Source organism: Bactrocera oleae, chromosome 3 (genome assembly GCF_042242935.1).
Source record: "Bactrocera oleae isolate idBacOlea1 chromosome 3, idBacOlea1, whole genome shotgun sequence".
Classification (NCBI taxonomy): Eukaryota; Metazoa; Arthropoda; class Insecta; order Diptera; family Tephritidae; genus Bactrocera; species Bactrocera oleae.
The window spans coordinates 75,183,524-75,207,609 of NC_091537.1; the positions used below are offsets into that span (position 1 = coordinate 75,183,524).

Below are 24,086 nucleotides of genomic sequence, written 5' to 3' on the forward strand. Positions count from 1 at the left end.
CTTGTTTTAACTTTTATCGGGATCTAAATACCAATAAAGCCTGTTTTGTGGTCGCCAAATCACATCATATAAGGACTGATATTTAAACAAGTGATCTGCTAAAATATTCTCAAGACATCTACATTCCTGCAAACAAAGCGACATTAAGCTATGAGTTTAATAATCGATATGACAGTATAGGTTTGTGTGGCGAGCGGTGTTTTGCTTAACTCAGAGGTACCTTTGATTTCAATTTATATAGATTTGTTAACCGTTCTCATTTGGCTCCGATCCATGTAGACCAAGATGAACTATTGTATTAATATACAATATTTTTATCACCCATACACCGCGCTTTTTATCGTAGTCCAAGTTCGGAACTGATTGATTTTTCGAATCGTTTGAGTGAGGATAGAGGCTTGACTTATCTGAAAATGTTTGGTTATATTATAATCTCTTGAAGAAAGTCTTCCAAATTATGTCGATTCAATGTTACTACGTTAGTTGTGAACCATCCAAGACGGTCGTAAAGCCGAAAATCATGTCCGTGGTGTTAAATTGCTAAAATTGCTTAAATAACTAATAAATACAGCAAAGCATTAAAAACTTGTGTTAAATTTAAATAAACTAAACCAAGACTGAGTATTCATCTATTGTGCTCAAGTCTTATTAAATTTAAAATCCAACTTAGCAAGTTTTGCCACATTTTCTGGCTGTTTTGTTGTTCTTGTACCAGCGCGCAATGTAGCACAATGACCAACATACAAGTATAATAACGCGGCAGTGTCTGTTAAAGTCTCCAGTTGCCACTTGCGTGCCACTTGTACTCTGCAACGAGTATAATCCTTTTTTAGTTTAATTCGCCACTTCATTTGTGACTTGCAGTTCAAAGGAGCGCAAGACTCAACGTCTGCTAATAGCACAAAAAAGTGGTAAATCCATATTAACGTCCGCGCCAGCTAGCAGTCTGTCTGCTGTTTGTGTGTATCCGCTCTGCAACAGTGAGAGTATCATATTTTATAAAGCTTCCAGAAGCGCTCAACGTCTTTGTCTTATTTTCATGGCGTTTATAGTGATTTCCTTGAATGCTTCGTGAACTCGCTTCTTGCTGAATATGCTGCGGTATAATGAAGATAAACATCGCTGAGCAATATGTATACAAATTTTAATTTCGCGCTAATAATATAATTATAATGATCATCTAAGGGCTAAACAGCGCCGTGTTCGGAGAATTGCGAAAATGGCTTTAAAACTGCAGGAGTATGCAGTAGTGTGTACAGAAGCAGCGAATATCCTTCTGAGAATCGTTCTTGTCCTCAGCAAACAATCGAGCCTTAGATTAGAGAAGCAGCAGCAGCTGTCTATAAGCAAATCGTTTCAGCTTTTAATATGTAAATTAATTAAAATTTGTTAATTGTTTATAGCACTAAATTTTAACTGAATAAAGCCATAGTTGCATATTATTTAATTGAGTAACAACTTTTGAGAAGTCAAAAAAACTAAATATTATTATTATCAATGAGAATCCGCACAGTTTTAGTTGAAGCCTCCCCTGTCATTTATTTATAGCTTATGGTTTGATAACTTTTTAGTTGCAACACGCAGGAAGAAAGCTAATATTATAGCTAACCAAGAGACAACTTGGATGGGCTATGGGCAAAAAGGTCTCCGATTTTTCTCTCATGGTCTTTCATTGGTATTGAACAAACTGTCACTTTCACCAAACTGTTACACTGTTATGATTTAAACACGCTCGCTAATTTTCACTAAGATTTCTCATCTATTGGTTGATATATGCAGCCGGAATTTCGAACATCTTTATATTTGGTATATGGGGGCTAAGGGAATAATTGACCCGATTCAACCCATTTTTGACACACATACATACCGTTAGCAGAAAAGGATCCTCTCTGAGTTTAAATTATATATCTCATACCGATATTTTCGGTAAAAAGTCAACTATATGTACTGAAGTCCAAATATTCGATACCTAGAGGCTTGAATATATTTATTTTGGGCAATTTTTGATCATAAGTTGATATACTTTAAAAACATTTTTCGTGCAAAGTTTTATCCGTCACATTCATTGGTGCTTGATTTGCATAGTGGAAAGTGAGAGAATCGGATGGTATTTAAAATTGTGTTATATGGAAAGTAGGCGTGGCACTGTAACGTAGGAATTCAGAGTAACGTTATATACTGAATTTGGATAAAATCGGTCCAGCAGGTGCCGAGTTATGAGTTTTCCCCCAAAGGTGGTCGGTACCATGCCCCTTGACCAATTTTTGTTTTGGCTCCTATCAAGTTATCGCACTTTTAGTAGTTTTCATAAAAAAAAATTATACCGGCAGAGGGCGCAATGCCTACCGCCTTACGGCACCCAGAAACATGTGTACATGGTTTCATCATGATATGTTATTATATATTATTTTACTTAATTTAAAATCTGTAAATATTGAAAGTACCATTTCTAATTAAATGTTTTAAAAAGTTAAACTTACAATACAGACCTTTCAAATAATAAAATAACGCTCAGTGACATACGAACATTTTTTGGGGACGAATTCTACCAACTGAGACTTAAAGGGCAAGCAGTCAGCTTAAAGCTCATAACACTTCAAATTCGCTGTTTTATTGATACGAAAGTAATTTAGTCAATTTCCACTATTTATAGCATCAATTATGATTAAATATTGCATTATTTTTCACGTTCACTTGAACATGTTTTCCTAGCAATTGCACGAAGCCGGAAAAAATAAAAAGTGTAAAACCGACAATAAGTACTGAAAAGGCGGTCAAAATATGAATAATGTCGTATAGAACGTAAATATTATTTATATAAGGATTTCATATTTATTTTTCTTTTTCCGCAACGCTTACAAATTTCGTACTACCTTAAAACATGTTTATATATAGCATATATATGTATATTGCATTTATTTGACTTTCCTTTTTCGCTTTTTTCTTTACATGTAATTCAACGTCTCGCCTGCCGTGTGCTGTCTACTCTTACTCTCTCTCACACTTCACCATTTTGCCTGTGTATATGTGCAATGTCCACTTATCGGCAACAACCACTACACCACTGCCGCTTGCCTCTCCTGCCGTCTGACGCGTTGCTTGTGCCTTGTGATTTCTCGTCTGCCACACGGACCAAAATAAATTCGCATAAACCAAACAAAAAACGGCAAAAACGATTAAATAAACATTTATAAAAATTTCAACGTCTACCTTTTCGCGTTCCTTTTTCAACTCACTTCATCTGCCGCTTTTTCGCGAAAATTAAAAATTCACTGAAAATTATGACTGTGAAAAAAAAAATAAAATAACAAAATAAACGAAACGAAAACAAGTTGGTAAACACCGCCATAGAAATAAATTTGACTTGAATGCCTTACCTGATTACGGGGTTGAGGAGTGGCGCGACGGTGTCGGTAAGTACCTGCTAACATTTCCACTACATTGCATAAAAAATGAAATCAAATAAAAATAAATTCAAATGAAACGAAATATAAAGATTTTTACCATTACTTTCAACAACATCAACGCCGTTGCGCCTGTCTCGCGTCAAGTCCATCTTGGGCAGTCTGCTTTGCAGTCTCAACTTAGTCTTTGCATACTTTTAGGTTGTTTAATTTCTTTTCGCATTTTTTTACTTTTCGTTAGCTGCCTTTTGTCTGTCGGCTTTTATGCAGTTCCATGTTAAATACTTATGCCCTGCTATGAATAGCGCGGTAAAAAAGATATCTCGACCGCAGAAATCTTCGCCGCTGGGTCGACCAACCCTGAACGCTTCACATTTCTTTTTAATGATCATCATTAATGTAATAAGAATAATCAGTTTTGTTAAGCGCTTTTGAAATACTTTAGCGGAATATTAAATTTGCCGTGATTTGAAGTTAACGGTAAAAACGAACTGCGAAAAGAAAAATACCTCATAGTCGTAGTAAGGTTGAAGCTTGCATTAAAATACTTTTGTGTCAAAAAATTTTAATAAACTGGGCGTGGCCTACCACTTAAAACTTGAATACACCATATATTAGGTGTAGTCAAAAGAAATCCCCTATTTTTGCATGAAATTGAATTCTTCAATTATTACGTTTCGTATCCAGCCTAATTCAAATGGTTCCAAACGGCTTTTTGTGCAATGTCTAGGTGCTGGACAATCGCAATCGATATTTGGGCTCGGCGATTGCCATTATTTCGTCAATTTTTTCGATAATTGATCTTCTAGAGCTTGGTGTTTTTTTCACAGCGAAATTACCGGAACGAAATCGACGAAATTGCGCATGATTGGCTGTTACAGTATCAGGACCATAAACGCTATTCACACTTTCAGCCGCCTGGCTTGCATTTTCGCCGTCATCGAAGAAAAAAAATATATATATAGCTATTTTCTCTTTGCTAGTGTCCATTTTTGACGCGCGTTCAAACAAAACTAAATCAACCAATTACAAAACTGTCAGAACTTTTTTTTGATACAAAATGTAATCTTTCTAACGCCATCCAGCCGAACCCGATCGAACTTATACAACGCGCGATACAGATAAATAACGCCATCTATTAGAAAAAAAATTATAATTTCTTTTTACTACAAGTACACCTAATATATCTTTAAAGTACGAAAGCTATATCTTCTGACCTTAGTGGGAATATTTCCTCTAGCATTTCATTAGACGTTGTAAAAATGGGGGAAATTGGACTACAGCCACGCCTATTTCCTATATAAAAAATAATTGCAATGTATTTATATAAACCAAGTATCAACGAAGATTTTGAAACATAATTTTACACAAATAGTGCTTTTAAAGAGTGACGCCTCTCCTTTGAAAATGGTCGAAATCGAAGGTAAACATTTCAAGCCATCAGTTACCGAATATCTCTGTGCATATGGCCGTCGTGATATCAAAAATAGCAATGAACTGTGAGATACCTAATGCAATTAGAGAGCTGCGTTTCTGCTCACGATAGATAAGATTATTTCAGCTAAGTACTGCCAAAATCCTAGTCAGGAGCTTAGGTTACGTCAAAACGTCGAATTTAACAGGGATCTCACTTGGACAACTTAGTACACTGGTCCGTTGTGTACCTAAAAAATGACTCTGACAACTTGCGTCTTTCAAAAGCATTAATGCATGAAAGCCTATTGGACAATGTCCAGAAAGAATTCCAACAATTGCGGCAGGATGAACTTTACCAAGGGCAAATAGTTCAGTATATCTCCTGCGTTCTACTCTAGAACAAAAAGATCTCACAGTTGCACAGAAGTCGGTCGTCGACCAATGTCTGCTAAGCGCACGCCAGGTCCATAACAACGATCCAGTGCTAGAATGCAATATGACAGCGGAAAACCTTTCCTGTGAGCAGGACAACAGTCTTATTGTATTGGCTTGCAGTTTCCAGCCATTCCGCTATGACCAGGCACCCAATCGAGTCCGATAATGAAGCAGCTTGAGGCTAGTTTTAGTGACAATAGACGATACTTTGAGCGCAGAGTTTGCGAGCTTAACGCTAGTATTGCCGCTTTGCTATCGAAATGAATGATCACCTCTCTGATATAGGCTGCATATCAGAGTGGTAAGTCTACTGTTATCTTAATAGCAGCCACTCTAGCCACCGCGTACTATTAATCGTTTTCCCCAAATGTCTACAGTTGACGACAGCAAGAAAAGTGGTCGTCCAGACGTGTGTGAAACCCATTCAGCCATATAAATTCTTCCGGTACACATTCGCAGAAATCCCCTTAGTAAACAGAAAATTATGTTAAAAGAAATGGTTATACCGACCAGATCATTGACAAGACTTATATTATTCGAGATGATATGAACATGAAAGCTTACCGTCAGTCAACTGTTCATATTCTGACAACGCGTTTGAAGCAAGTAGGGCTCAACAGATGCAGGCGACTTTTTCAGTGGCACGCGGTCAATAGCCATGAAAGTTTCCTTCCTCCTGAAATGATAAAATGTTTACTATCGAAGAAGCTTAAAAAAAAACGACAAAAACTACTCAAAAACTGGCAAAGACACAAAAAATGTTATTCCAATGGTACAATGAGGTCACCATCCAGCTGCTGTAATGGTTTGGTGGGGAGTCTCCTGTAAAGGCGTTACACTTTTGAGAAAACGGAGTAAAAACTGCTGCAAAAGTGCGCCAAAATGTTTAAGAAGTGGTAAAACTGTTAGGCAATACTCTCTTCTAAGGAGAGCATTTGATTTCCCTATAATATTCAGTGGCTTAAAAGCAATATTCTTGGTTTGTATCTGTGGAAATTGTGCGTGCTGTCATTGCTCAATGGCCGAATTGTTTGGCGACTTGTGTGAAAGCAAAAGCTGACCATTTCGAATACAATTTTGTACAACGCTCTTTTAATACAAACATTACTCAATAAAATAAACTTTAATAAAAATTTATTTATAGTTTTTATTTGTTTATAACGTTTAGGCCGTTTACGGCCTTTTAACGGTACTTAAGGCAGGACTATGTAATTGCTTTACTTGTAGGTACATATATCGGTTAGCATGTCAGATGTCCTACCAAAAATAAGTAAACCCATTTTCACAGACACACTATATTAATATTATATATGATTGTGATTTCTGACCCCATTTGTAAAGATATAAAATGTTCAGCTGCAACCGAATTTAATCCTTCCCATACTTGCTTTGATTTAATTTATATTTGGTTCTAAATTAAGTTAGCGATTTTTTCCATTCGAATGCAGTTTCTTCGAACAAATTTGTTGTTATTGTTGTTGTGTGCGTTTTTTTCTAATTTGGGCAAAGCATTATGCAACTATACGTGCATTAATTAATTTGAAAAATGATGTTGCTTACTTTTTTTGCTGCTTTATTTCAAAAAATATTTTAATTATTTTGGTTTGTGCAGTTCTAGCGCCTGCCATTATGCAACAAAATGTTGTTGTTTCGCTTGGTTTGGTGAAATTTCATTTCAAAACGAAATTGCATAAAAATATAAAGTGTGCAAAAACAATAACAAAACTGACACAGATTAATTGAACCTTAATGCTTCGCATCAGTGGTCGTGGCGCCGTTGTTGCACACACACGCACACATAAGTATATATAATTGCGTTCGTTATTACTATTTGTTATGTTTTTGCTCACTTTGCCACTTTTTTGTATTTTTTTGTTTGCAATTTTTATTTTTTGTTTTGTTTTTGTTTTTTTTTTGTTGTTTTGTGGGGCCAATGAAAAATGATTTACTTTAAAATGCAAATCATGAGCACCAAAACTTTTTGCGCAACTCAAGCGTACGAACAGCAGTGGGGGTAGAGGTGACAGGAGCGTTAGGTGGCGTTGTGTGCGTGGAGTAACGGAAGTTTTTGAGCAAAGCTTGTCATTATCTGCATAATAAATTGTGCGGCGCTTGCGGCATAGATATATAAATATATCTGTATGTTTATTTAAAATTTATTGAGATTAAGTTGTTATTATTTTGAAATCAATTCGAATGGCTTTTTGTGTTGACTTTGAAAAGTGAATTAGTATAAGTTAAGCGTTTGGTTTCACTAGCTTTTGTTTGACAGTCACAGAAGCTCTATGAGCTTAACATGCTCATATATACATAAATATTTGTATAGGAAGCGTTTTGCTTAGAAGCCAATACTAATTGGTTGAACAGAGCTAATGACGTGGTTTCGCTAATTTCGAATAAATTTTAAAACATATGCAAAATTTGAATTATTCAAACTTATTATTCTCATTATAATTTTTCGAAAATCAAACCTTTTAAAGCGTGTTACCTACAATTACTTTTGCAGGCTGTTCTAATCGACTCACATGAGATGCCAGTAAGTTGTGGCCTGTCATTAGGCCAACAACCGTCCTACAATCTTTTTGAGACATGATGAGTAAAATGCATGCGTGTTTTTCTGCGGGGACATCCATTTTACCCTGATCCGTCTTTATAGTTTAGACCTGGTACCAAGTGACTACTACCTCCTGTCAATAACGAATAATTTTACTGGTGAAAAATTCGCCTTAAGAAAAGTTTGTGAAAATCGAGTGTCCCAGGTTTATGGGAGTAGAGACAAGGGGTTTCTAAGAGCTTGACTTTACGAAATTACCTTCAAAACTGCAAAAGGTTATCAAAGCGGTGCATAAATCAAATAATTCTAACTATGCTAATAAATCGCTCAACCTAATAGATTTATTTTTACTAGAACTTGCGAGTATATTAAATTGGTATAGAATAATCTTTATTTGATTAAAAACTAAATCAGTACCATATAGTCCTGACTTGGCACCGAATGACTTCTTCCTATTCCTGTACGTAAAAAATAAATTAAGACATCAACGTTTTCCGACACCCGAAGAGGCGGTTGATGCGTTCAAAACTCATGTTTTGGAGACAGCTTAATCAGAGTGGCAAAAGTGCTTCGACAATTGGTTCAAACGCCTGCAAAAGTGTCTAGAATTTAATTGAGAATATTTTGAAAAACAATAAAGCTATTTTCGATCTTCAACATTTGTTGTTGTTCTCTAAACCCGAAACACATATATAAGGTGATATTCGGACATTCTGATTTCAAGCAGCAGCGATTTCGAACATGTCGATATCACATCTCTAAACTTCTCTTGCGTCATACTTGAATAGACCGACTTTATAAAAACTAAGCCGAAAGCCGTAAACAAATCACAGGAGAATTGACTTTAGATGTGAATCCTTTGGAAAAATCGTTCGTCCTGATTAACTTTGGATACCTGCATACAGAGTAGCTTTACTTTCCTGGATTTCACAGGAAAAATGTTTATATAAACCCACCTGTCATAATGGACAGACACACATGCTAAGTTACAAAACTAAGATAACTTTTATATCATAATTTTTGTGCTTTTTTCGCGATTATTATTCACAAAATTTGAAAAGGTTTTATTTGTTACAAAAACTCTTTGGTTTTGTTGAAGCAAAAAGCGACCAACTTCGTTACATACCTTTTTTTTAAGTTTTTCGTTTAACATGACGGCATAACGGTTTTCATTTATCTAAAGAATATATGTTACATATGTAAGCAGATATCTTGCCTAAAAAATTTTAAAACTCTATGTAAACATATTGACATATTTGTTATTTATTTAAAGAATAATAATAATAAATAAACGATATTTTATCAGAAACGAACTAAATAAAAAATTGTGTTCAAATTGAGTAAAAAAGAGATTGCGAATGCGCTTTTTCGCTATATTTTATTAATGAAATATGACGTGTATTATCAGAGTATCTGCCAGCTAGTCAGTCATGCAGTCAGTCAGTTGACCGCACAGCTTAGTTTAATATCCTTTTAATCCATGCGAATCAAATGAATTTCAGCGATCAAAGCTTAAATTACACAAGCAATAACTTTTGCATATAGCACCTCACACCCCTCGGCTATTGGCGAAATTTGCCTTTTTTCTTTTGAAAATTTCGAAGTTGTCAGTGCGACCACATCAGTTAACCGCAATAAAGTGCAGCACCAACAGCGGCAGCAGTAGCAGCAGCGGCGCCGCCACCAGCGTATTTATGAAATAAATATAGCCACAGCGCTGGCAAAAAGTGAGCATACAACCACACTCGCACACATATAAACACACATAAATATTTGCTTTCAAAGATAAATATTTAATAGCAAATGTGAATGTATTAGTGGGAGAGCGAGAAGTGTGTGTCTCTGCTCGTGTCTGTGTGTGTGACTGCCAATTTAGCTGATTTATTTGCGGTTATTTTGGTGTAGATGTGCATTATACGTCCGTGCATGCATATACATATAGCCAATATAATTTTATACATACAGTCTTCCGTAAAATAATAGCAGCGATCGCTTCAGGAGTAGCTTTGAACATAACAAAACATTCCATTTTCTTTAAAAGAACTTTTGGGTTGTTTATTCTAGAGTTTAATATGCTGTTGTGACTCAACATAGAGCTCTATAGAGGTTGGCTGAAAAGTTTCTGCGCTCGAAATGAAAAAATACTGATTTTGGTACGAAATATATTTTTTTATTCAATATAATCTCCCTTACCTTCAATAAACCAACGATTCAATATTTCAATGATCCTCCAATAATTTTATTCCATCCCTACCATTATAAGCGATAATTCTATATAGAGTTAGATTTTTGTACTACCATTTTGTTCCGAAAATATCGGGAAATTCTCTTTTTTTGAGGTCTCTAGGTGGTAATTTGCTTCCAAAACGCTATTCACTCGTAGAGTCCAGGAAGATGTTGATTTCCTACCTGAACCAAAGAAGTGTCGGAGATGATTTAGACAAGAGGTGTCCCGCCTTTGCCAGCAGGTTTTTGAAATATCTGCATCCTATTAGTTCTAGCCAATAAAATTAGTGGGGAATAATTCATAAGAGTTGGGACGAATACCTTGTAAGTTGTCAACAACGTCTCGGTCGTGATCCCGATCGTCTGTAGAGTGAAAGTGTCTATTGTGAAATATAGATCTGAAATTTTATATACGTCTTTTTCTCCCGAAGAAACTGGTCATTTGCGGAATCACCGATATCGCACCACTTTAGCAAATACATAGCTGCCATGCAAACTGAACGATCGAAATTAAGTCCTTGTATGGAAAACCATTTTATTTGAGGAGATAATCACGAAATTATGCACGGACTATTGTTCAAAGCAACAATATAATTTCCAACACAAACTATTCAGATCGGCGCACTATGGCATACGGCTGCCATACAAACTCATCCATTAAAAATTCTTGTATGAAATCTTTTGTATTTGTAAAGGGTATTGCTTAGATTCAAACGAAGTTAACGTGTTTTCATGTTTCAACAAGCAGATGGTCTTTTTTGAATATCTGAAAGTATAACAGTATAATCTTTGATGTTTCAATTTGTTGTAGAGATAGTGGGATAACAAAATATAAAAACTACTTTGAACAACTTTAGCAAACCAGTTTAAAAAATATTTAGTTGTAAGTATATGTAATGTTTAAGCGACGACTTAATACACAAATTCAATTGCATTGCTAGGACTGCAATTATTTTATGCACAACTGTATGTGTACATAACATATAGACACATATTGTTGATATTTGAGTGGTGACTTTTTTTTGACAGCTCGTAAAATTTATATCGCGGCGAAACAGCAGGCGAAATATGCACATATTTTCGCCTCAAAAAGAGCATAATAATGTCGATGTCAATCAAAATTTATTTATTTGAAAATAAATGCAACTGATGTGTGTGCGGCATTTTTCGGCAATGCAATTTAACAAATTGTATAGCACCTAATGGTGCAAAAATCGAGAATTGCTGATTGTTTGTTGTTGTGCTTAAATATGTGTGAACGAATAAATACAAACAAATAATAGAAAAGCAATGTTTATTAAATATTGCGTGGATGAATGAATGCGCCCGCTATATTCATGTTGATATGACTTATATAGGACTGTGTATTTAGTAAGGGTGGTATAAAGTGAGCGGCGAATCGAATGAACAACTGGTATAAATTATAAAGACCGGTATAATCATTAAGAAGATCTTGAGTTCAGTGGAAATATTAAAGGCGTTTGTCGGTGCAAAAATACTAAGCTAACTTTTGTTCCAGTGTTATATTATCAATACTTTGTGGAGGCCTCATGAGACACCCAAACAGAGGAATTTTTTGAGCCATCAGGCTAACTGGAGCTACTGCTTGGTGGGCTGCGAACATACTAATGCTGTATGTAATATTGTTGCGAGGCAGCATTGAGAGAAGAGGAGGCTTTGTCTTAATTGTCTCCATGCGTGTTTCTGAATGTATTGGGACTGCCCTTGTGCGTCTTTTTCGATAAATATCACTCGTTTGAAGCGTAAACAAAAGACCTGGACGTCCAAAAAAGTTTAAAGACGACGAACTGAAGCATTATGCCATGAAGATGGTTGCCAATTATATTCTTTTCTAGTTACTCCAGCAGCCATTTCAAAACGTTCAACAGCAGACAAATACTTTGAAAAGCAAGGAAATAGGGTGACATATGAATTGAAGTCAAGAGACGTCGAAAGACGTCAGAAATGTTGTTTGTACGCTACAATAAGAAGTGGATTTTGCATCGAATTGTGAGTGCTAATAAAACAATCCATAACGACAACCTTAAAGGCAAAAATATCATTTATGAAGCCTAGTAAACCAGCCAAATCAACGGCAAAGTCGAATAACTATGGCGCCAAGGTAATGCTCTGTGTTTTGTGGGATCAGAAAGGCATGCTCTATTATGAGCTTCTAAAACTGGGTGAAACCATTAATAGAGAATGCTACCAACAATAACTTATCAAATTAAAGCAAACGATTACCGAAAAAGTCCCGGAATTCACGACTATACCCGAGGCAGTAATTTTCAATCATGAAAACGCTCGGCCCCATGCTGCAAGATCGGTTAAAAGCTATTTGGAAAACAGCGGCTGGAAAGTTTTACTACACTCGCCTTATAGCCCAGACCTTGCCCTTTCTAACTACTATTTCTTCCGGTCGATGTAGTACGCTCTCACTGGAATACGGTTCACATCAGAACGGGTATTAAAATGATTGGGTATTAAAATTTGGACATCCAATATTACTGTTAAATTCATAACTCCATGAACACTAATGAAAACAGAAGTGGATGTTTTTTTTAATGAGGTACATGTCGTGTACAAGTATATCGTCGTTTTAATATTTTGTTTTTTTTCATATGTTTTTGGAAATCAAAGCGTTAAGACCATACTAGTGCAGCCAATCACGCCATCACTAAATAGGAGTCGAAACTTTCTAGATCAATTCATAGCATAAACTATTATATTAAAGCATCAATACTGTTAGAGATGAGATCAAAACCCCAAAGTGGGAAGAAACTTTCGTAGTTCGTATATATATCATACTTGGAGCGCAGTCAGTAAACGAAATGGAAACTGTTTTAAGATATAGAACTTTTATATTTTTTTAAGTTATAACTTTTGCTTTTGACCTTGACTGAAGGCAATGAATGGAGAAATTACTTTTTCGAAAAAAATAGCTTTGGTCCAATACCCAGAAAAATGGTCGATTTTGTCGTATAGTGTTATACTCGTATATTACAATATATTGTATATTATACATACAAGTTTTTTTGTTTTATTTCTTAGAATTCTTTTTTAAGAGAAGTCATGTAAAATAACTCACTACAACATCATATTGTAAAGGATGCCATTTAGGCCTTTTTCGAACTAGATTACTTTTAGTAAGAAAAATATGTGGACTAATATTTCCAACTAGTTCCAATACCAGTTGCGAACCACAACATTATGCCTAGAATGTGTAATATGATACGATATTTTAACGCAGGTTAGGCAAACGCATATATTTTTGTAAGTGAATAGAATGAATGTAGCTTACTCATGAATACAACTTTATTATGTTATTCTCTGCATTAAATTTTTAGTGTCCCATTTCATTATGGTCCATTATTATATTGACCTAAGTACCTAAATATGGTGATTTTTCCTCTCATCATCGTCATCATCACACTGTCAAAGTGACAAAAGCAATCAATCATTGATTACGAGGAAGGCCAAATTTGACGAGAAATCAATAACGTTTTATAGCGGCTGAGATTTCGAAATTCAACTGCTTAGTATGCATAGACCCGTATATGTGTATGTATGTAACATATATGCAGATAAAATGTCTGCTTTTACGAAAATTACCGAACGAATTCACTGTGTTGGATTTTGAATGACACTGATACTTTTATAATTATGATGGTATGATTTGAGAGAAAATTTGATAACCGCATTAGGAATTTTAAAATGGAAGAAGAAAGAATATTTCAACTGCCCAAATTCTGCGCATATTTGTATAGGATGGCCATTATTTGACATTTATTTTTTGAAGGTTATCTTTTTCAAATGTAGACCGCAGCTACGTCTCAGATGGTCTATCCGTGGAGTCCAATTTTTAATGACTCGTTTGATCATTTCGACTAGTAACTGGAGAATGACACGCGTGATGTTTTGCTCCAGGGCCTGAATCGAAGCGGGTTTGTCCGCATAGACTTCAGACTTTAAATATACTCAAAGGAAAAAATTTAACGGTATGATACCACATGATCGTGGTGGCCAATCGACCATCCCAAAACGTGAAACTATCAGCTCACCGAAATATGTTCTCAATAAATCCAATTTAAGATCTCGAATCTACTCTCTTCTGGTCGTCGTGTACACTTTCAGCTACGGACGCTATATTTTCTTCACTGCGTGCTGGACGTGGTCTGTTCGTTCGAATATTACCCAATAATGAATGCTGGGCCTCGCGGGTGTTGCGAGTAGTACGTTCAGTAGACCGATTATGTTGACCTCATGCGTGATCTGTGAAAAGAAGGCTATACAACAAAGTATCTCCACTTACATCACCCGTTATTGTATAACGGTATTTGTACGTCAATTCGTACAATTTTCCAGCACTATTCAATGCATTTCACAATTTTCCAGCATTCCGCAGATTTTTAATGAAATATTTCAACTGAAAACTCTGTTAGCCTAAATTGCGAACGCACTTTGACAGCAAACCGCCTTAACCATTTACCAATCAGTCACAATTCTATTTAGTTAAGTGGTGAATTCGCACAAAACACGATTATTGCATGGTTCGAGCGCAATGAGCTTGCGTAACTGGCCTCCATGGATTCATGCGTTGGACTCGAGTGGCTCAAATTACCACGGCGACCAATCAATATGTGTGGGATTATCAGTTAGGCAATCGTTCAACTGAAAATACCGTCAGCCGGGCGCAGAGTTAGTCAGTTACGCAAAATCATATTCGCATAATTATATTAAGGGCATAAACTTGCATTCGTGCATACATACTTTTGCATTTGCTTGTTACGGGCATTCAAATAGTGTGCTGATGTAATTGAATGCATACGGAAATTTTGGAAAAAGGAAAATCGCATCTAATATAACACCGTTGCCATAAATCAAATGAACAACATTTTGCACGAATTTATAATTAAATTTATTTCTAGATTTCACTTATTAAAAAGCATTCGTGTTTTCATAAGCATAACTTGCACAATTTTCTTTCTTTCAGTGAAAGCTTCAAAGCTTTTAAAATTACTTAATTATCTATGTTTTCGGGTTTTAAATATTTGGAAAATATTAAGAATGTTTACGTAATTATAGTAATGGTAGTATTATTATTTTATTCTTGTGAACCTTAAGCCTTACGAAATCACCTTATTGCAGTGGAAGATTGAAGAGCTTACTTCTGTTATTTAAACAGCAATTCACAGTTTGAATATTTGATAAATTGGTCCGATATCGGCGGTTGCGTTTCGTGAGGAGAAAAGGACGGTGCAAAATTTCAGATCGATATATCAAAAACTGAGGGACTTTATATACAGACGGGCGGACGGACGGACGGACTGACATGGCTAAATCGACGTAGCACATCATGCTGACCATTTATAAATATATACATATATATTTCATAGGGTCTGTGACGCTTCGTTCAAGTTAAGTCTTCATATATATAATATATAGATATAAATATTTTATTAAAGTAGATATAGTAATTATACTTCGATATTATTATTTTGCATTGATTAAAAGATTGCCACCGCGACAGAACGACAGGTTTTCATGGTTTCACGGGTTATGAACTGGCACCGTGGTAGAAGAAGACTATACAAATATAATTTTTCGAATCGTTGATAAATAACAATTCTTGTTAATAAAAAAATCGTGTAAATTTATATAAAGTATTATAATATTTTTATTATTGTATTATGTCATATTGTTATTAATTGGAAATTTATTTTCGGATTATAAAACATAATGTTTAGTCTAATCGAATATGATTTGTTTTAAAACTTTTACAAGTTTAAAATGATAGAGGACAATAGTGCTATGGCATATTCTCCGAAGCGGATTTGTTAGTTCCAAAAAAAACAAAAAAAAGTCACAGCGAGCTAAATCTTTGGAATATGGTGACTAAACGATGAGACTCGTTACGTGTTTGGCCAAAAAGTTATTCACAATCAAACTAGACTGTGACAGCGAATTCATATATATAATACAAGTCTAGCATTAACACGATTTAGACCCAAAACAAGCACTTAAAATGGTTGCGTTGATCCATAAGCGATGTTGAGATCCTATACTATCTCTCTGAAGCTTACATGATGATTTTCGAGCGTTGTTTCTTTAACTTTTTTGATGAACACACAATTCTTACTAGATGCTTTAAGTAACTTAAATACTGTTCGTGTTCGTGACAATGCAGACTTCCGAAAAAAACATTTTTAGCAATTCCGTAGCCTCGGTTCAATTACAAATACAAATTCAAGACAAACTTTTTGCACGCAGTTTATATGAACCAGTCCGGGTCAAATTTGATCTCGAGGTCCTTTTAAAAAAACGTTGAATTTTGCTTTAGTAAGAAGAAAAAAGTAGTATTCCGCTGAGTTCAAGCTTTCGGTTGATAAAAGATGATTTTAAATCAAGTTAAATGGCAGATACGTCGATCGGGTCAACTTATCGGTAATGGACCCGGACTTTGAAGTCAAGAACAAACAAGTTCAAATTATTAATCAAATGTTTTTTACCGCTATGCAACAACAACACAAGCTATTCAATGAGGGGTAGCTGTCAGGCGTAATGGCCTTCCTATTTTACTATCTAAGACCTCACCTATTAGACTGACACCTAATGAAAAAAAAATTTTACTAAGAAAGAATTGAGATTTTAAGTTAATAATTGGTACCGGTATTTAAAATATGCAAATCGTAGTTTATCTATATTTTTGGAACTCGAGATTTCTGAATTTTCTGAATTTTAGTAAACTATAGTCTATTTCAACTTACTGAAACTTTTATCGAAAAGTTATGTCACTTTATAAGAGTGGTGGAAACTGTCGGCCGCTAAGAATAGTAGCTCTAACAATTAGTGGCAACTGATATCTTAAATAGTCCAAAGATGCTTGAAGTAGCTTCAGCAGGTATTAGCGACTTCCTTTAACTTAGTATTTTTAAAAAAGTTCTAACTGAAAAATAAGCATATTCTTTTAGGTGCTTACCACACCCTAAACAATATATTTTTGTTTACCATATAATAAAATTGGGTTGCGTAATATATTTTTGCATTGGCAACCTTTTTTGCTGACACTATAAATTCTTTCCCGCCACTAAAACAATGAGTGCTCATAGCTGTCAGTTGGTAGCCACTGTCACGTGTCCGCCATACCCATCATCACGGCATCCGTTTGTCTGTTCGTCGCTCTGTCAGCATGTCCATCATGCGCTGCCGTTGTAACGAAAATCCATTACAATTTAAATTGGATTACGGACAAAATCGAGTGTGGAAATGCACACAAACAAATGCATACATGCAAATGAGCATGGATGCGTCGGCATGTAATGCACCACATGATGAACGCCACCGCCAAGCAGACTATAACGAACTGATAACAATTCGCTTGTCGCCGAGCAGGCGGACGGCCTTACCTACTCCATATTGACCAACGTTCACATGAGCTTGGCACACATATGCTAGCAAAAAGTATAAACCTGGATGTTTGTGAGTAGCGAGAGTTATTTGTTTGTATGAGCGTCGGAATTACCGCGTGCGGGCGTCTATGCCCATTGGGTCACCCAGTAGGGAGCAATAGTGAAGTGTGATAAATTTTGGAATGTGTTATAAAAGTTTGCATCAGATAAATGCAGATATTTCAGGATATCAAGGAGCATATAATCCAAAGCTCTTTTGTTCCAAAAGCATTTTTACGATTCTCATTAGTCGAATCTTGGCTAAGGTTATTGCGACTCATCTCCGATCGATCACATTGCAGCGATATTCTTTAAGATGTCTTAAGTTAAACCTGTTAAAATAACTAATTACATTAGCTTATGCTTTTGGACCACAGTGTAACTGAAGATGCTCCAAATTGAAGAGATATCATATTCTCAAAAAATATTTAATTTTTGCATCAATGTCACGTATGAATATTAGTTAAGTTTCAGCTGACTACAAAAACTCGTTTATTATTTTGATTATTTATATTTATCAAGCGTCTGATGCCTCAAAGAATAAAGATACTTGAATTTATAATACCAAGGCAACCGGATATTAGTGTCTGACGATATTAGGATCCCTCGCGCTTTAAGTCGGTAGGAACTGCTGGATTTGAGATTAATTTTTGACAAGTATTCTAGGCGGCTGCACCCAGCTCAAAAGGGGCAACAGATATTGGAAAATAAAAAACGATGCTACAATTTTAGTTTATTTTCTAGTGAGAGATTTCTAAACAGAGCCTATGAATAGAGAGTTGAGCTCTAAAGCAGTCGCCACCCTGTTATGGTTACAGCCTACAATAATTTTACCTTTTCATGTTATACACATATCGCTCAATTGGAGTAGCAGTTATGAAGCACAGTTGGCAGCTCTGCGTGACCGGCAAGTGGTTTTACCTTGCAGACAGAGTATTTAAGCAGGCAGAGCGGAATTTAGGCCCATCCGTTGCTCTGGTGTGTGTATTTTATAGTGGAGCTCGTAATTTAAATTGTTGGCTGCGCAACACGTCAGGCGAAAATTTTTCAATTACTTGGACTTGTTTTTTGTTTTTGTTTTTTTGTTGCGCAGTACTTTTCACCAGATGCATACTCGTACATACTATATGAATCTGGAGTTGTTGTTATTTTCGGCAATACAAAGTGCAAATATTATGGTATGTTTATCATTTACTCGCAGCAACATAACTACGCACTCGCCGGCAATGGAGTTATTATTTGAACTGCATCGAGTGGGTTGTGGCAAACATTGCACGGGCGATGTGCGTGCATTATGTTGCACTTATACAAATCCATGCGAATAAATGTAAGAGTGTGTTTACCAACATTCAAGCAAAAGCCTTGGCTTAAATGTAGTAATAAATGATGTTCTTTAATTCTAGTAGTCTTTGGTCGGATATTGACCTTGTGTAGACCCAACTGTCGTGGGAATGGCTTGGATCGGAGTCAACTGCAGCAAAAGGGATTTAGAACTGATATTTGAATACTAATATTGAATCGAAGTAGTTAACAATAAAGCATATTATACACCTGATGGTAAATATTTCTCCGTGGCAATTTTTCGAAAGAATTGTTGATCGGCCTACTGGCTGCCCAACTGCAATAAAAGTTAGCATATTATTGCTTCAGTTAATATTTATATTTTCCGACCTTTTAATGAATAAATTACTTTATATTACAAAAGATAAAGATATGTTATGTTAAGGAGTCTGCTATTAAAGGAACGATTTTTCAGAAGTTAGTCTTCTGCTGAAATTATATTGAACAAAGCAAATGGTGAGACTATCACCTAGACTTATAACATGCAGTAAAGTTTCCAAACTTAAATGATGTTTAAATAGAGTTGACGTTAATAGAGAAATCAGATCCAGCGCAGCCTCCTTTAAAGAGGTGACCATTCATTCCCCAAGCAGAGCGGCATTATATTATATGACTTGAGCTCACTGACTTTACGTCTTAAACTAGTTAAATAGCGCTTATTAATTGCAACGAGCTATATTTGAGGTAAGAATTGAATAAGTGTTAGGTCATAGCGGAACCTTAACAAATATTTTGCAAGTAAGAGCACTTTGGTCTCAAATAAAGGCTAATTTTCGTACTTCGGTTTTTTTTTATAACGCATATTTCGTCCAATATGTGTGTTTTCTCAATGAAAATGAGAGAGCGTGTTTTACTAGCAACAATGTATCTTTGTGCCTAAAATCAGGCGAAAACTTAACCCCTATATAATTAATATCAGAATTTTCGAGCATGCAGCTGACCTTACTCCATAGATTGGTATGGGAGGTACCTTATTGAAACCCCGATAGCATTTTATTAGTATGTGGCATGTTAATAGTACAATATATGGCATTGTTAAAAATATAAAAAATCTGGGAACTACTACTACCCCTAACTCACCTATACTACATATATTGATTTTCATTTTTCTAACAAGTTTTATGCCGAATATGTCGGTTAGTGAGATATATCTGTAACCAATTGCTGGAAAATATTTTCTCAAGTATAACTAAGCAATTTCCAAATTAATGCAATCGAGAGACGAACTCCTTTTCTCCATATAATGATTGCCGTCTTTCCACCGGACTTTAAACTGTTCAGGTTGGTCAAAATGTGATATTTTAATGAAATCAAAAATTATGTGGTTTAGTGGTGAATTAGAATGGAATTGGTCTATGCTTTGGTCTTAACCTCATGTCCCTTATGTATTGAATTCCAATGCTATGTTTGACGTTTTCCACATCAACTCAATATATTATATATTAAATTTAGCCTCTTTGGTCGAGTTGATATCACATGTATCTCATTTAAAGATATCTTTAGTAAAATTTTAGCTGAAGCGAACTAAAATATAGCTATAAAATTAAGTATAAGTTAATAGCTTTCAAAATATGTCAAGAAGATATCAAATTTGAATGTGATTTATTCACAATTTCTTCGAGTAATGAATGTTGAATTCTTTCGCAACATTTTTTAATATATGTTTAAATCTTGCCAGCACCTAAGAGAATTTCCCGCGCTTCGATTCTTACAATTTGCAAAAATGTTTGGTTACACCCTATACTAACAAGTTAATTTTTATTTTGGAAATAAAAATTTAACTTTCAACTTTTAATTCCGTTTTTGCGAAAATCTAACTTTTAATCCGAAATGTTTGAATCAAATAAATTATAAGCCTGTAATTAATAAGAAAGAATAATTGCAATACTAAATTAAGGGCAGATCATTAGTAGCAGCGATTTAAGGAAGTCACTATAAATTTCTGATACTGAATACACTTGAACCAGACAACAGCAAGCTATTATTTTCGAATTGATGAACACCAAGAAAAGCAAGTCTCTCATTAAACTCTCATATTGATAGATGACACCAAGAACGTACACATGCACATACACCAACAGTTAGATGTGAACACAGGGTTTCCGATTTCTACAATCGCCAAGTGCATCGGCACTTCAACGCAACAACTTGATGCGATATGAAAATGAAATAAATCATCATCTTAAGGGGATGGTAAACATGTATTTGTATGGGGTGGAGGGCTAACACACAAACATACAGCTAATGAATGACAACAATACTTGTCAGCCACAACAACAAAAACACAATGAACAAACAGTGAGTGTATGGCAGCGATAACAAAACCAAAACACTGTTGCAGCTGTCAAGCTGTTGACACTATCAGCAAAATAACATTTTGCCACAAAAGCTGGAGAATAGACATACACGTACGTTAATACATACACACGCACACACACACAACTATACATGCAAGTGAGAAAGCAGGAAGTTTTGAATGGCAAGAAGGCAAGAAAGCAACCAACAAGCAGACAGACAGTCAAATGGCTGTGCACTCGGATACGTGGCCAGTCTGGCAAAGCAGTTGCCGGCCAACCTAAGCGCTTGCGGTCAACAGGCCAACGCTACTGTCGGCAACAAAGCGATCAATCAAAATTTTTACGCACTTTAGCTGAGCGCACACACTCCCCTCGCGCCTCAGCATTGGCTCGGCAAAACTTTACCGCTATCAGAAAGCATTTCATTGCAATGCATACTTATACAAACGCACACACACACACACACATTCTTTGCGCTGTTTTCCTTGTAAACAAATGTGTGTATGTTGTATAGTTCTGCGCGCACTCCTTCGCAGTCGCATGCATATTACTCATACGCCCCCGTGGTTGTTTGTTTTGTCAGTTGCCTGCTCGGTAGCCCGGCAGCCCGGTAGCTTGCCGCTCAGTTGGGGGCGTATGGAAATTTATTTAGCCGTTTAACTGCTTAGCCTGTGCGTGCATGTCGGGAAAGCCATAAATATAAAGCAATACCAATAAAAAGCGAAGACACACACAGACATAAGAGCGGCTGCATACACAAACATGTACTTCATATATATACACATATACATACAAGTAGACATGCATACGCATGTCGCTTAATCCAGTAACACTTTCCCAAACGCAAAAACGACAATAACAACTATATCACCAGCAATACCATCACTGTGTTGTTGTATTGGTGAGTCAGCGTGTTCGTCCGCATTTACACTGTAACTGTAGCTTTCAAGAATTTATTACTCAGCTGAACTTGCAGTTACAATAACGGTAAAAGCAATGTTACGCAGTATCAATATTCGCATGAGTTGAGCGTTCAATGGCATTTGATAGCCACTTCCATAGTTACTACTCCGCTTCTCCCATTGTAGCATGGCAAGGGTAGTGTTGGGAGAAGGCACTGAATTTATGTTGCAGACTTTTTCCATTTGCTTTCTTATTGTTATTGCTTTTATTGTTGTCGCTTTTATTTATGGCAATATTGATGAAAGCTCAGTGGTTAACGTTTGTCACGAAAAGCGTATTTAATAACTCTAGTGGGAATTATGCCATGAATTGTGTCATTTGCGCTACCAACTTGATATATTGAGACAATTTAACACAAATAAATTAGCAGCTTTAATTTATAGTCTTCCATGGATGCTGTCTAGCCACACACTTTGATGAAAAGAGCGAAATTTCCTCAGATTTTTGTATGTTGGAGCTTTTCAAAGAAAGTTTTCTTCAACAAAAGCTTTTTTATAAAATCCATTAAACGATGGAAGTAGTTTTAAGATTGTTATATAATGTACGTATGATAGAATTCTACTTTCAAGAATGTGAAATAAACCCAAAAAACTGTGGATGTGGATTTTAGTATATGTACTAACAAAGTTCCAAAGCTCTAAAAACTCATGTCGCTGGGCGCTATATTTTATCCTTGGAGATGTATGTAGGAATGTAAACGGTGTGTTAGTGCTAGTCTTCTTTTAAATAAATCAAATATTGTAAATTAAATAAGCAATATTTTAACTTTACGAGTATTAGTTCTCAAAATATATTACAATTATGAACACGATTCTCTGGGTCCATTTTAACACTACTTTTATCAGCATTGTTGTAGTCGGTTTTCAACTGGTTAGTCGAGAACCCCTAAAAGTAGTTGTTCAATGGAGTCTAGTCACCTGAACTAGGGGGTTCATTGAAAAGCCTTGATATGATTTCATCACCAATATTTCGTCCAAATATAATTATAGTTTCACGAAACCTAAAAGAACTCATCTTCACTAACCGACAACTACACTTTCATTAGAGTATCGCATAGTACATTTCCGTAGACGACTACTGTCCAAATGTCAGCCGCTTAGGAATTGTAGTTTTGATTTGTAAGCGTGTAGAAGAAATCGTGTTCGCGGATTGGAAAAAAGAGCAAGATCGGTTGGTGACACTTGTGAATTGTGATTCGCGTAGTGAAAACAAACACTGGTTATATACTTTTAACAAAGACTCTTTCCCTTCGATGGTGACAGTTAAACTTCGTTTAATGATTTTCGACATGAACAACGTAAGAAAATACCACGATGACGGTTTGTCAGACAGCGGATTAAAAGCGCGAGATATCTCAGACTGGCGGCCTCTCAGAAAACTGCGTGGGTCGAATAAACTCTGAAATATTGAGACAACTGCACGAAACATGGATTCTCAGATATACACCATTGCCCAAAGAACAGTCGAAACTATAGACTTCACTTGGTGAACCTGCACCAAAGAAGTCGAAGATTGTCCTATCGACCGGAAATGGAATGACCAGCATTATCTGGGATTCACAAGGTGTGATCTACATCAATTACCAGGAGAAAGACAAAACGGTCACGACGTTATAACATGATGATATATTGGGCTTATTCGATGTTGAAGTACAGGAAAAATGGCTTCATTTGCAAAAATAAAGTGCACTTTCACTATACCAAGGCATTCGCTCACATCTACGCTATCGTTCACTGCTACACCATCCTCCGTATTCTCTTTATTTGGCTCTGTATGATTTCTTTTTGTTTCCAAGAGTGAAAACGTTACTTGTCAGGTAAATATATGAGTCGACATAAATCGCCACTGTTTTTGAATTTTTGTTATTTTTTATATCAAAATTGGACAACGGGAGTGGCACTGCCCACATATAGGTGAAATCACATACCTCCGAACTTACTCCGCCAATTTCGGTACGTAAAGTTATCTTGATGTTCCCATGTTGCAGTACGAAAAGTGGCCG

The 24,086-nt window shown here is 35.8% G+C and overlaps 1 protein-coding gene across 1 annotated transcript in view; it reads left to right on the forward strand.

The window, feature by feature from the left end:
- DIP-kappa (Dpr-interacting protein kappa) overlaps positions 1-24,086 on the forward strand; it is a 173,175-nt gene that overhangs the window by 138,139 nt on the left and 10,950 nt on the right. The window contains exon 10 of the mRNA XM_070106893.1: positions 3,333-3,413. Coding sequence (XP_069962994.1) covers positions 3,333-3,413 — 81 coding nt within the window. The remainder of the gene's footprint in view (positions 1-3,332; positions 3,414-24,086) is intronic.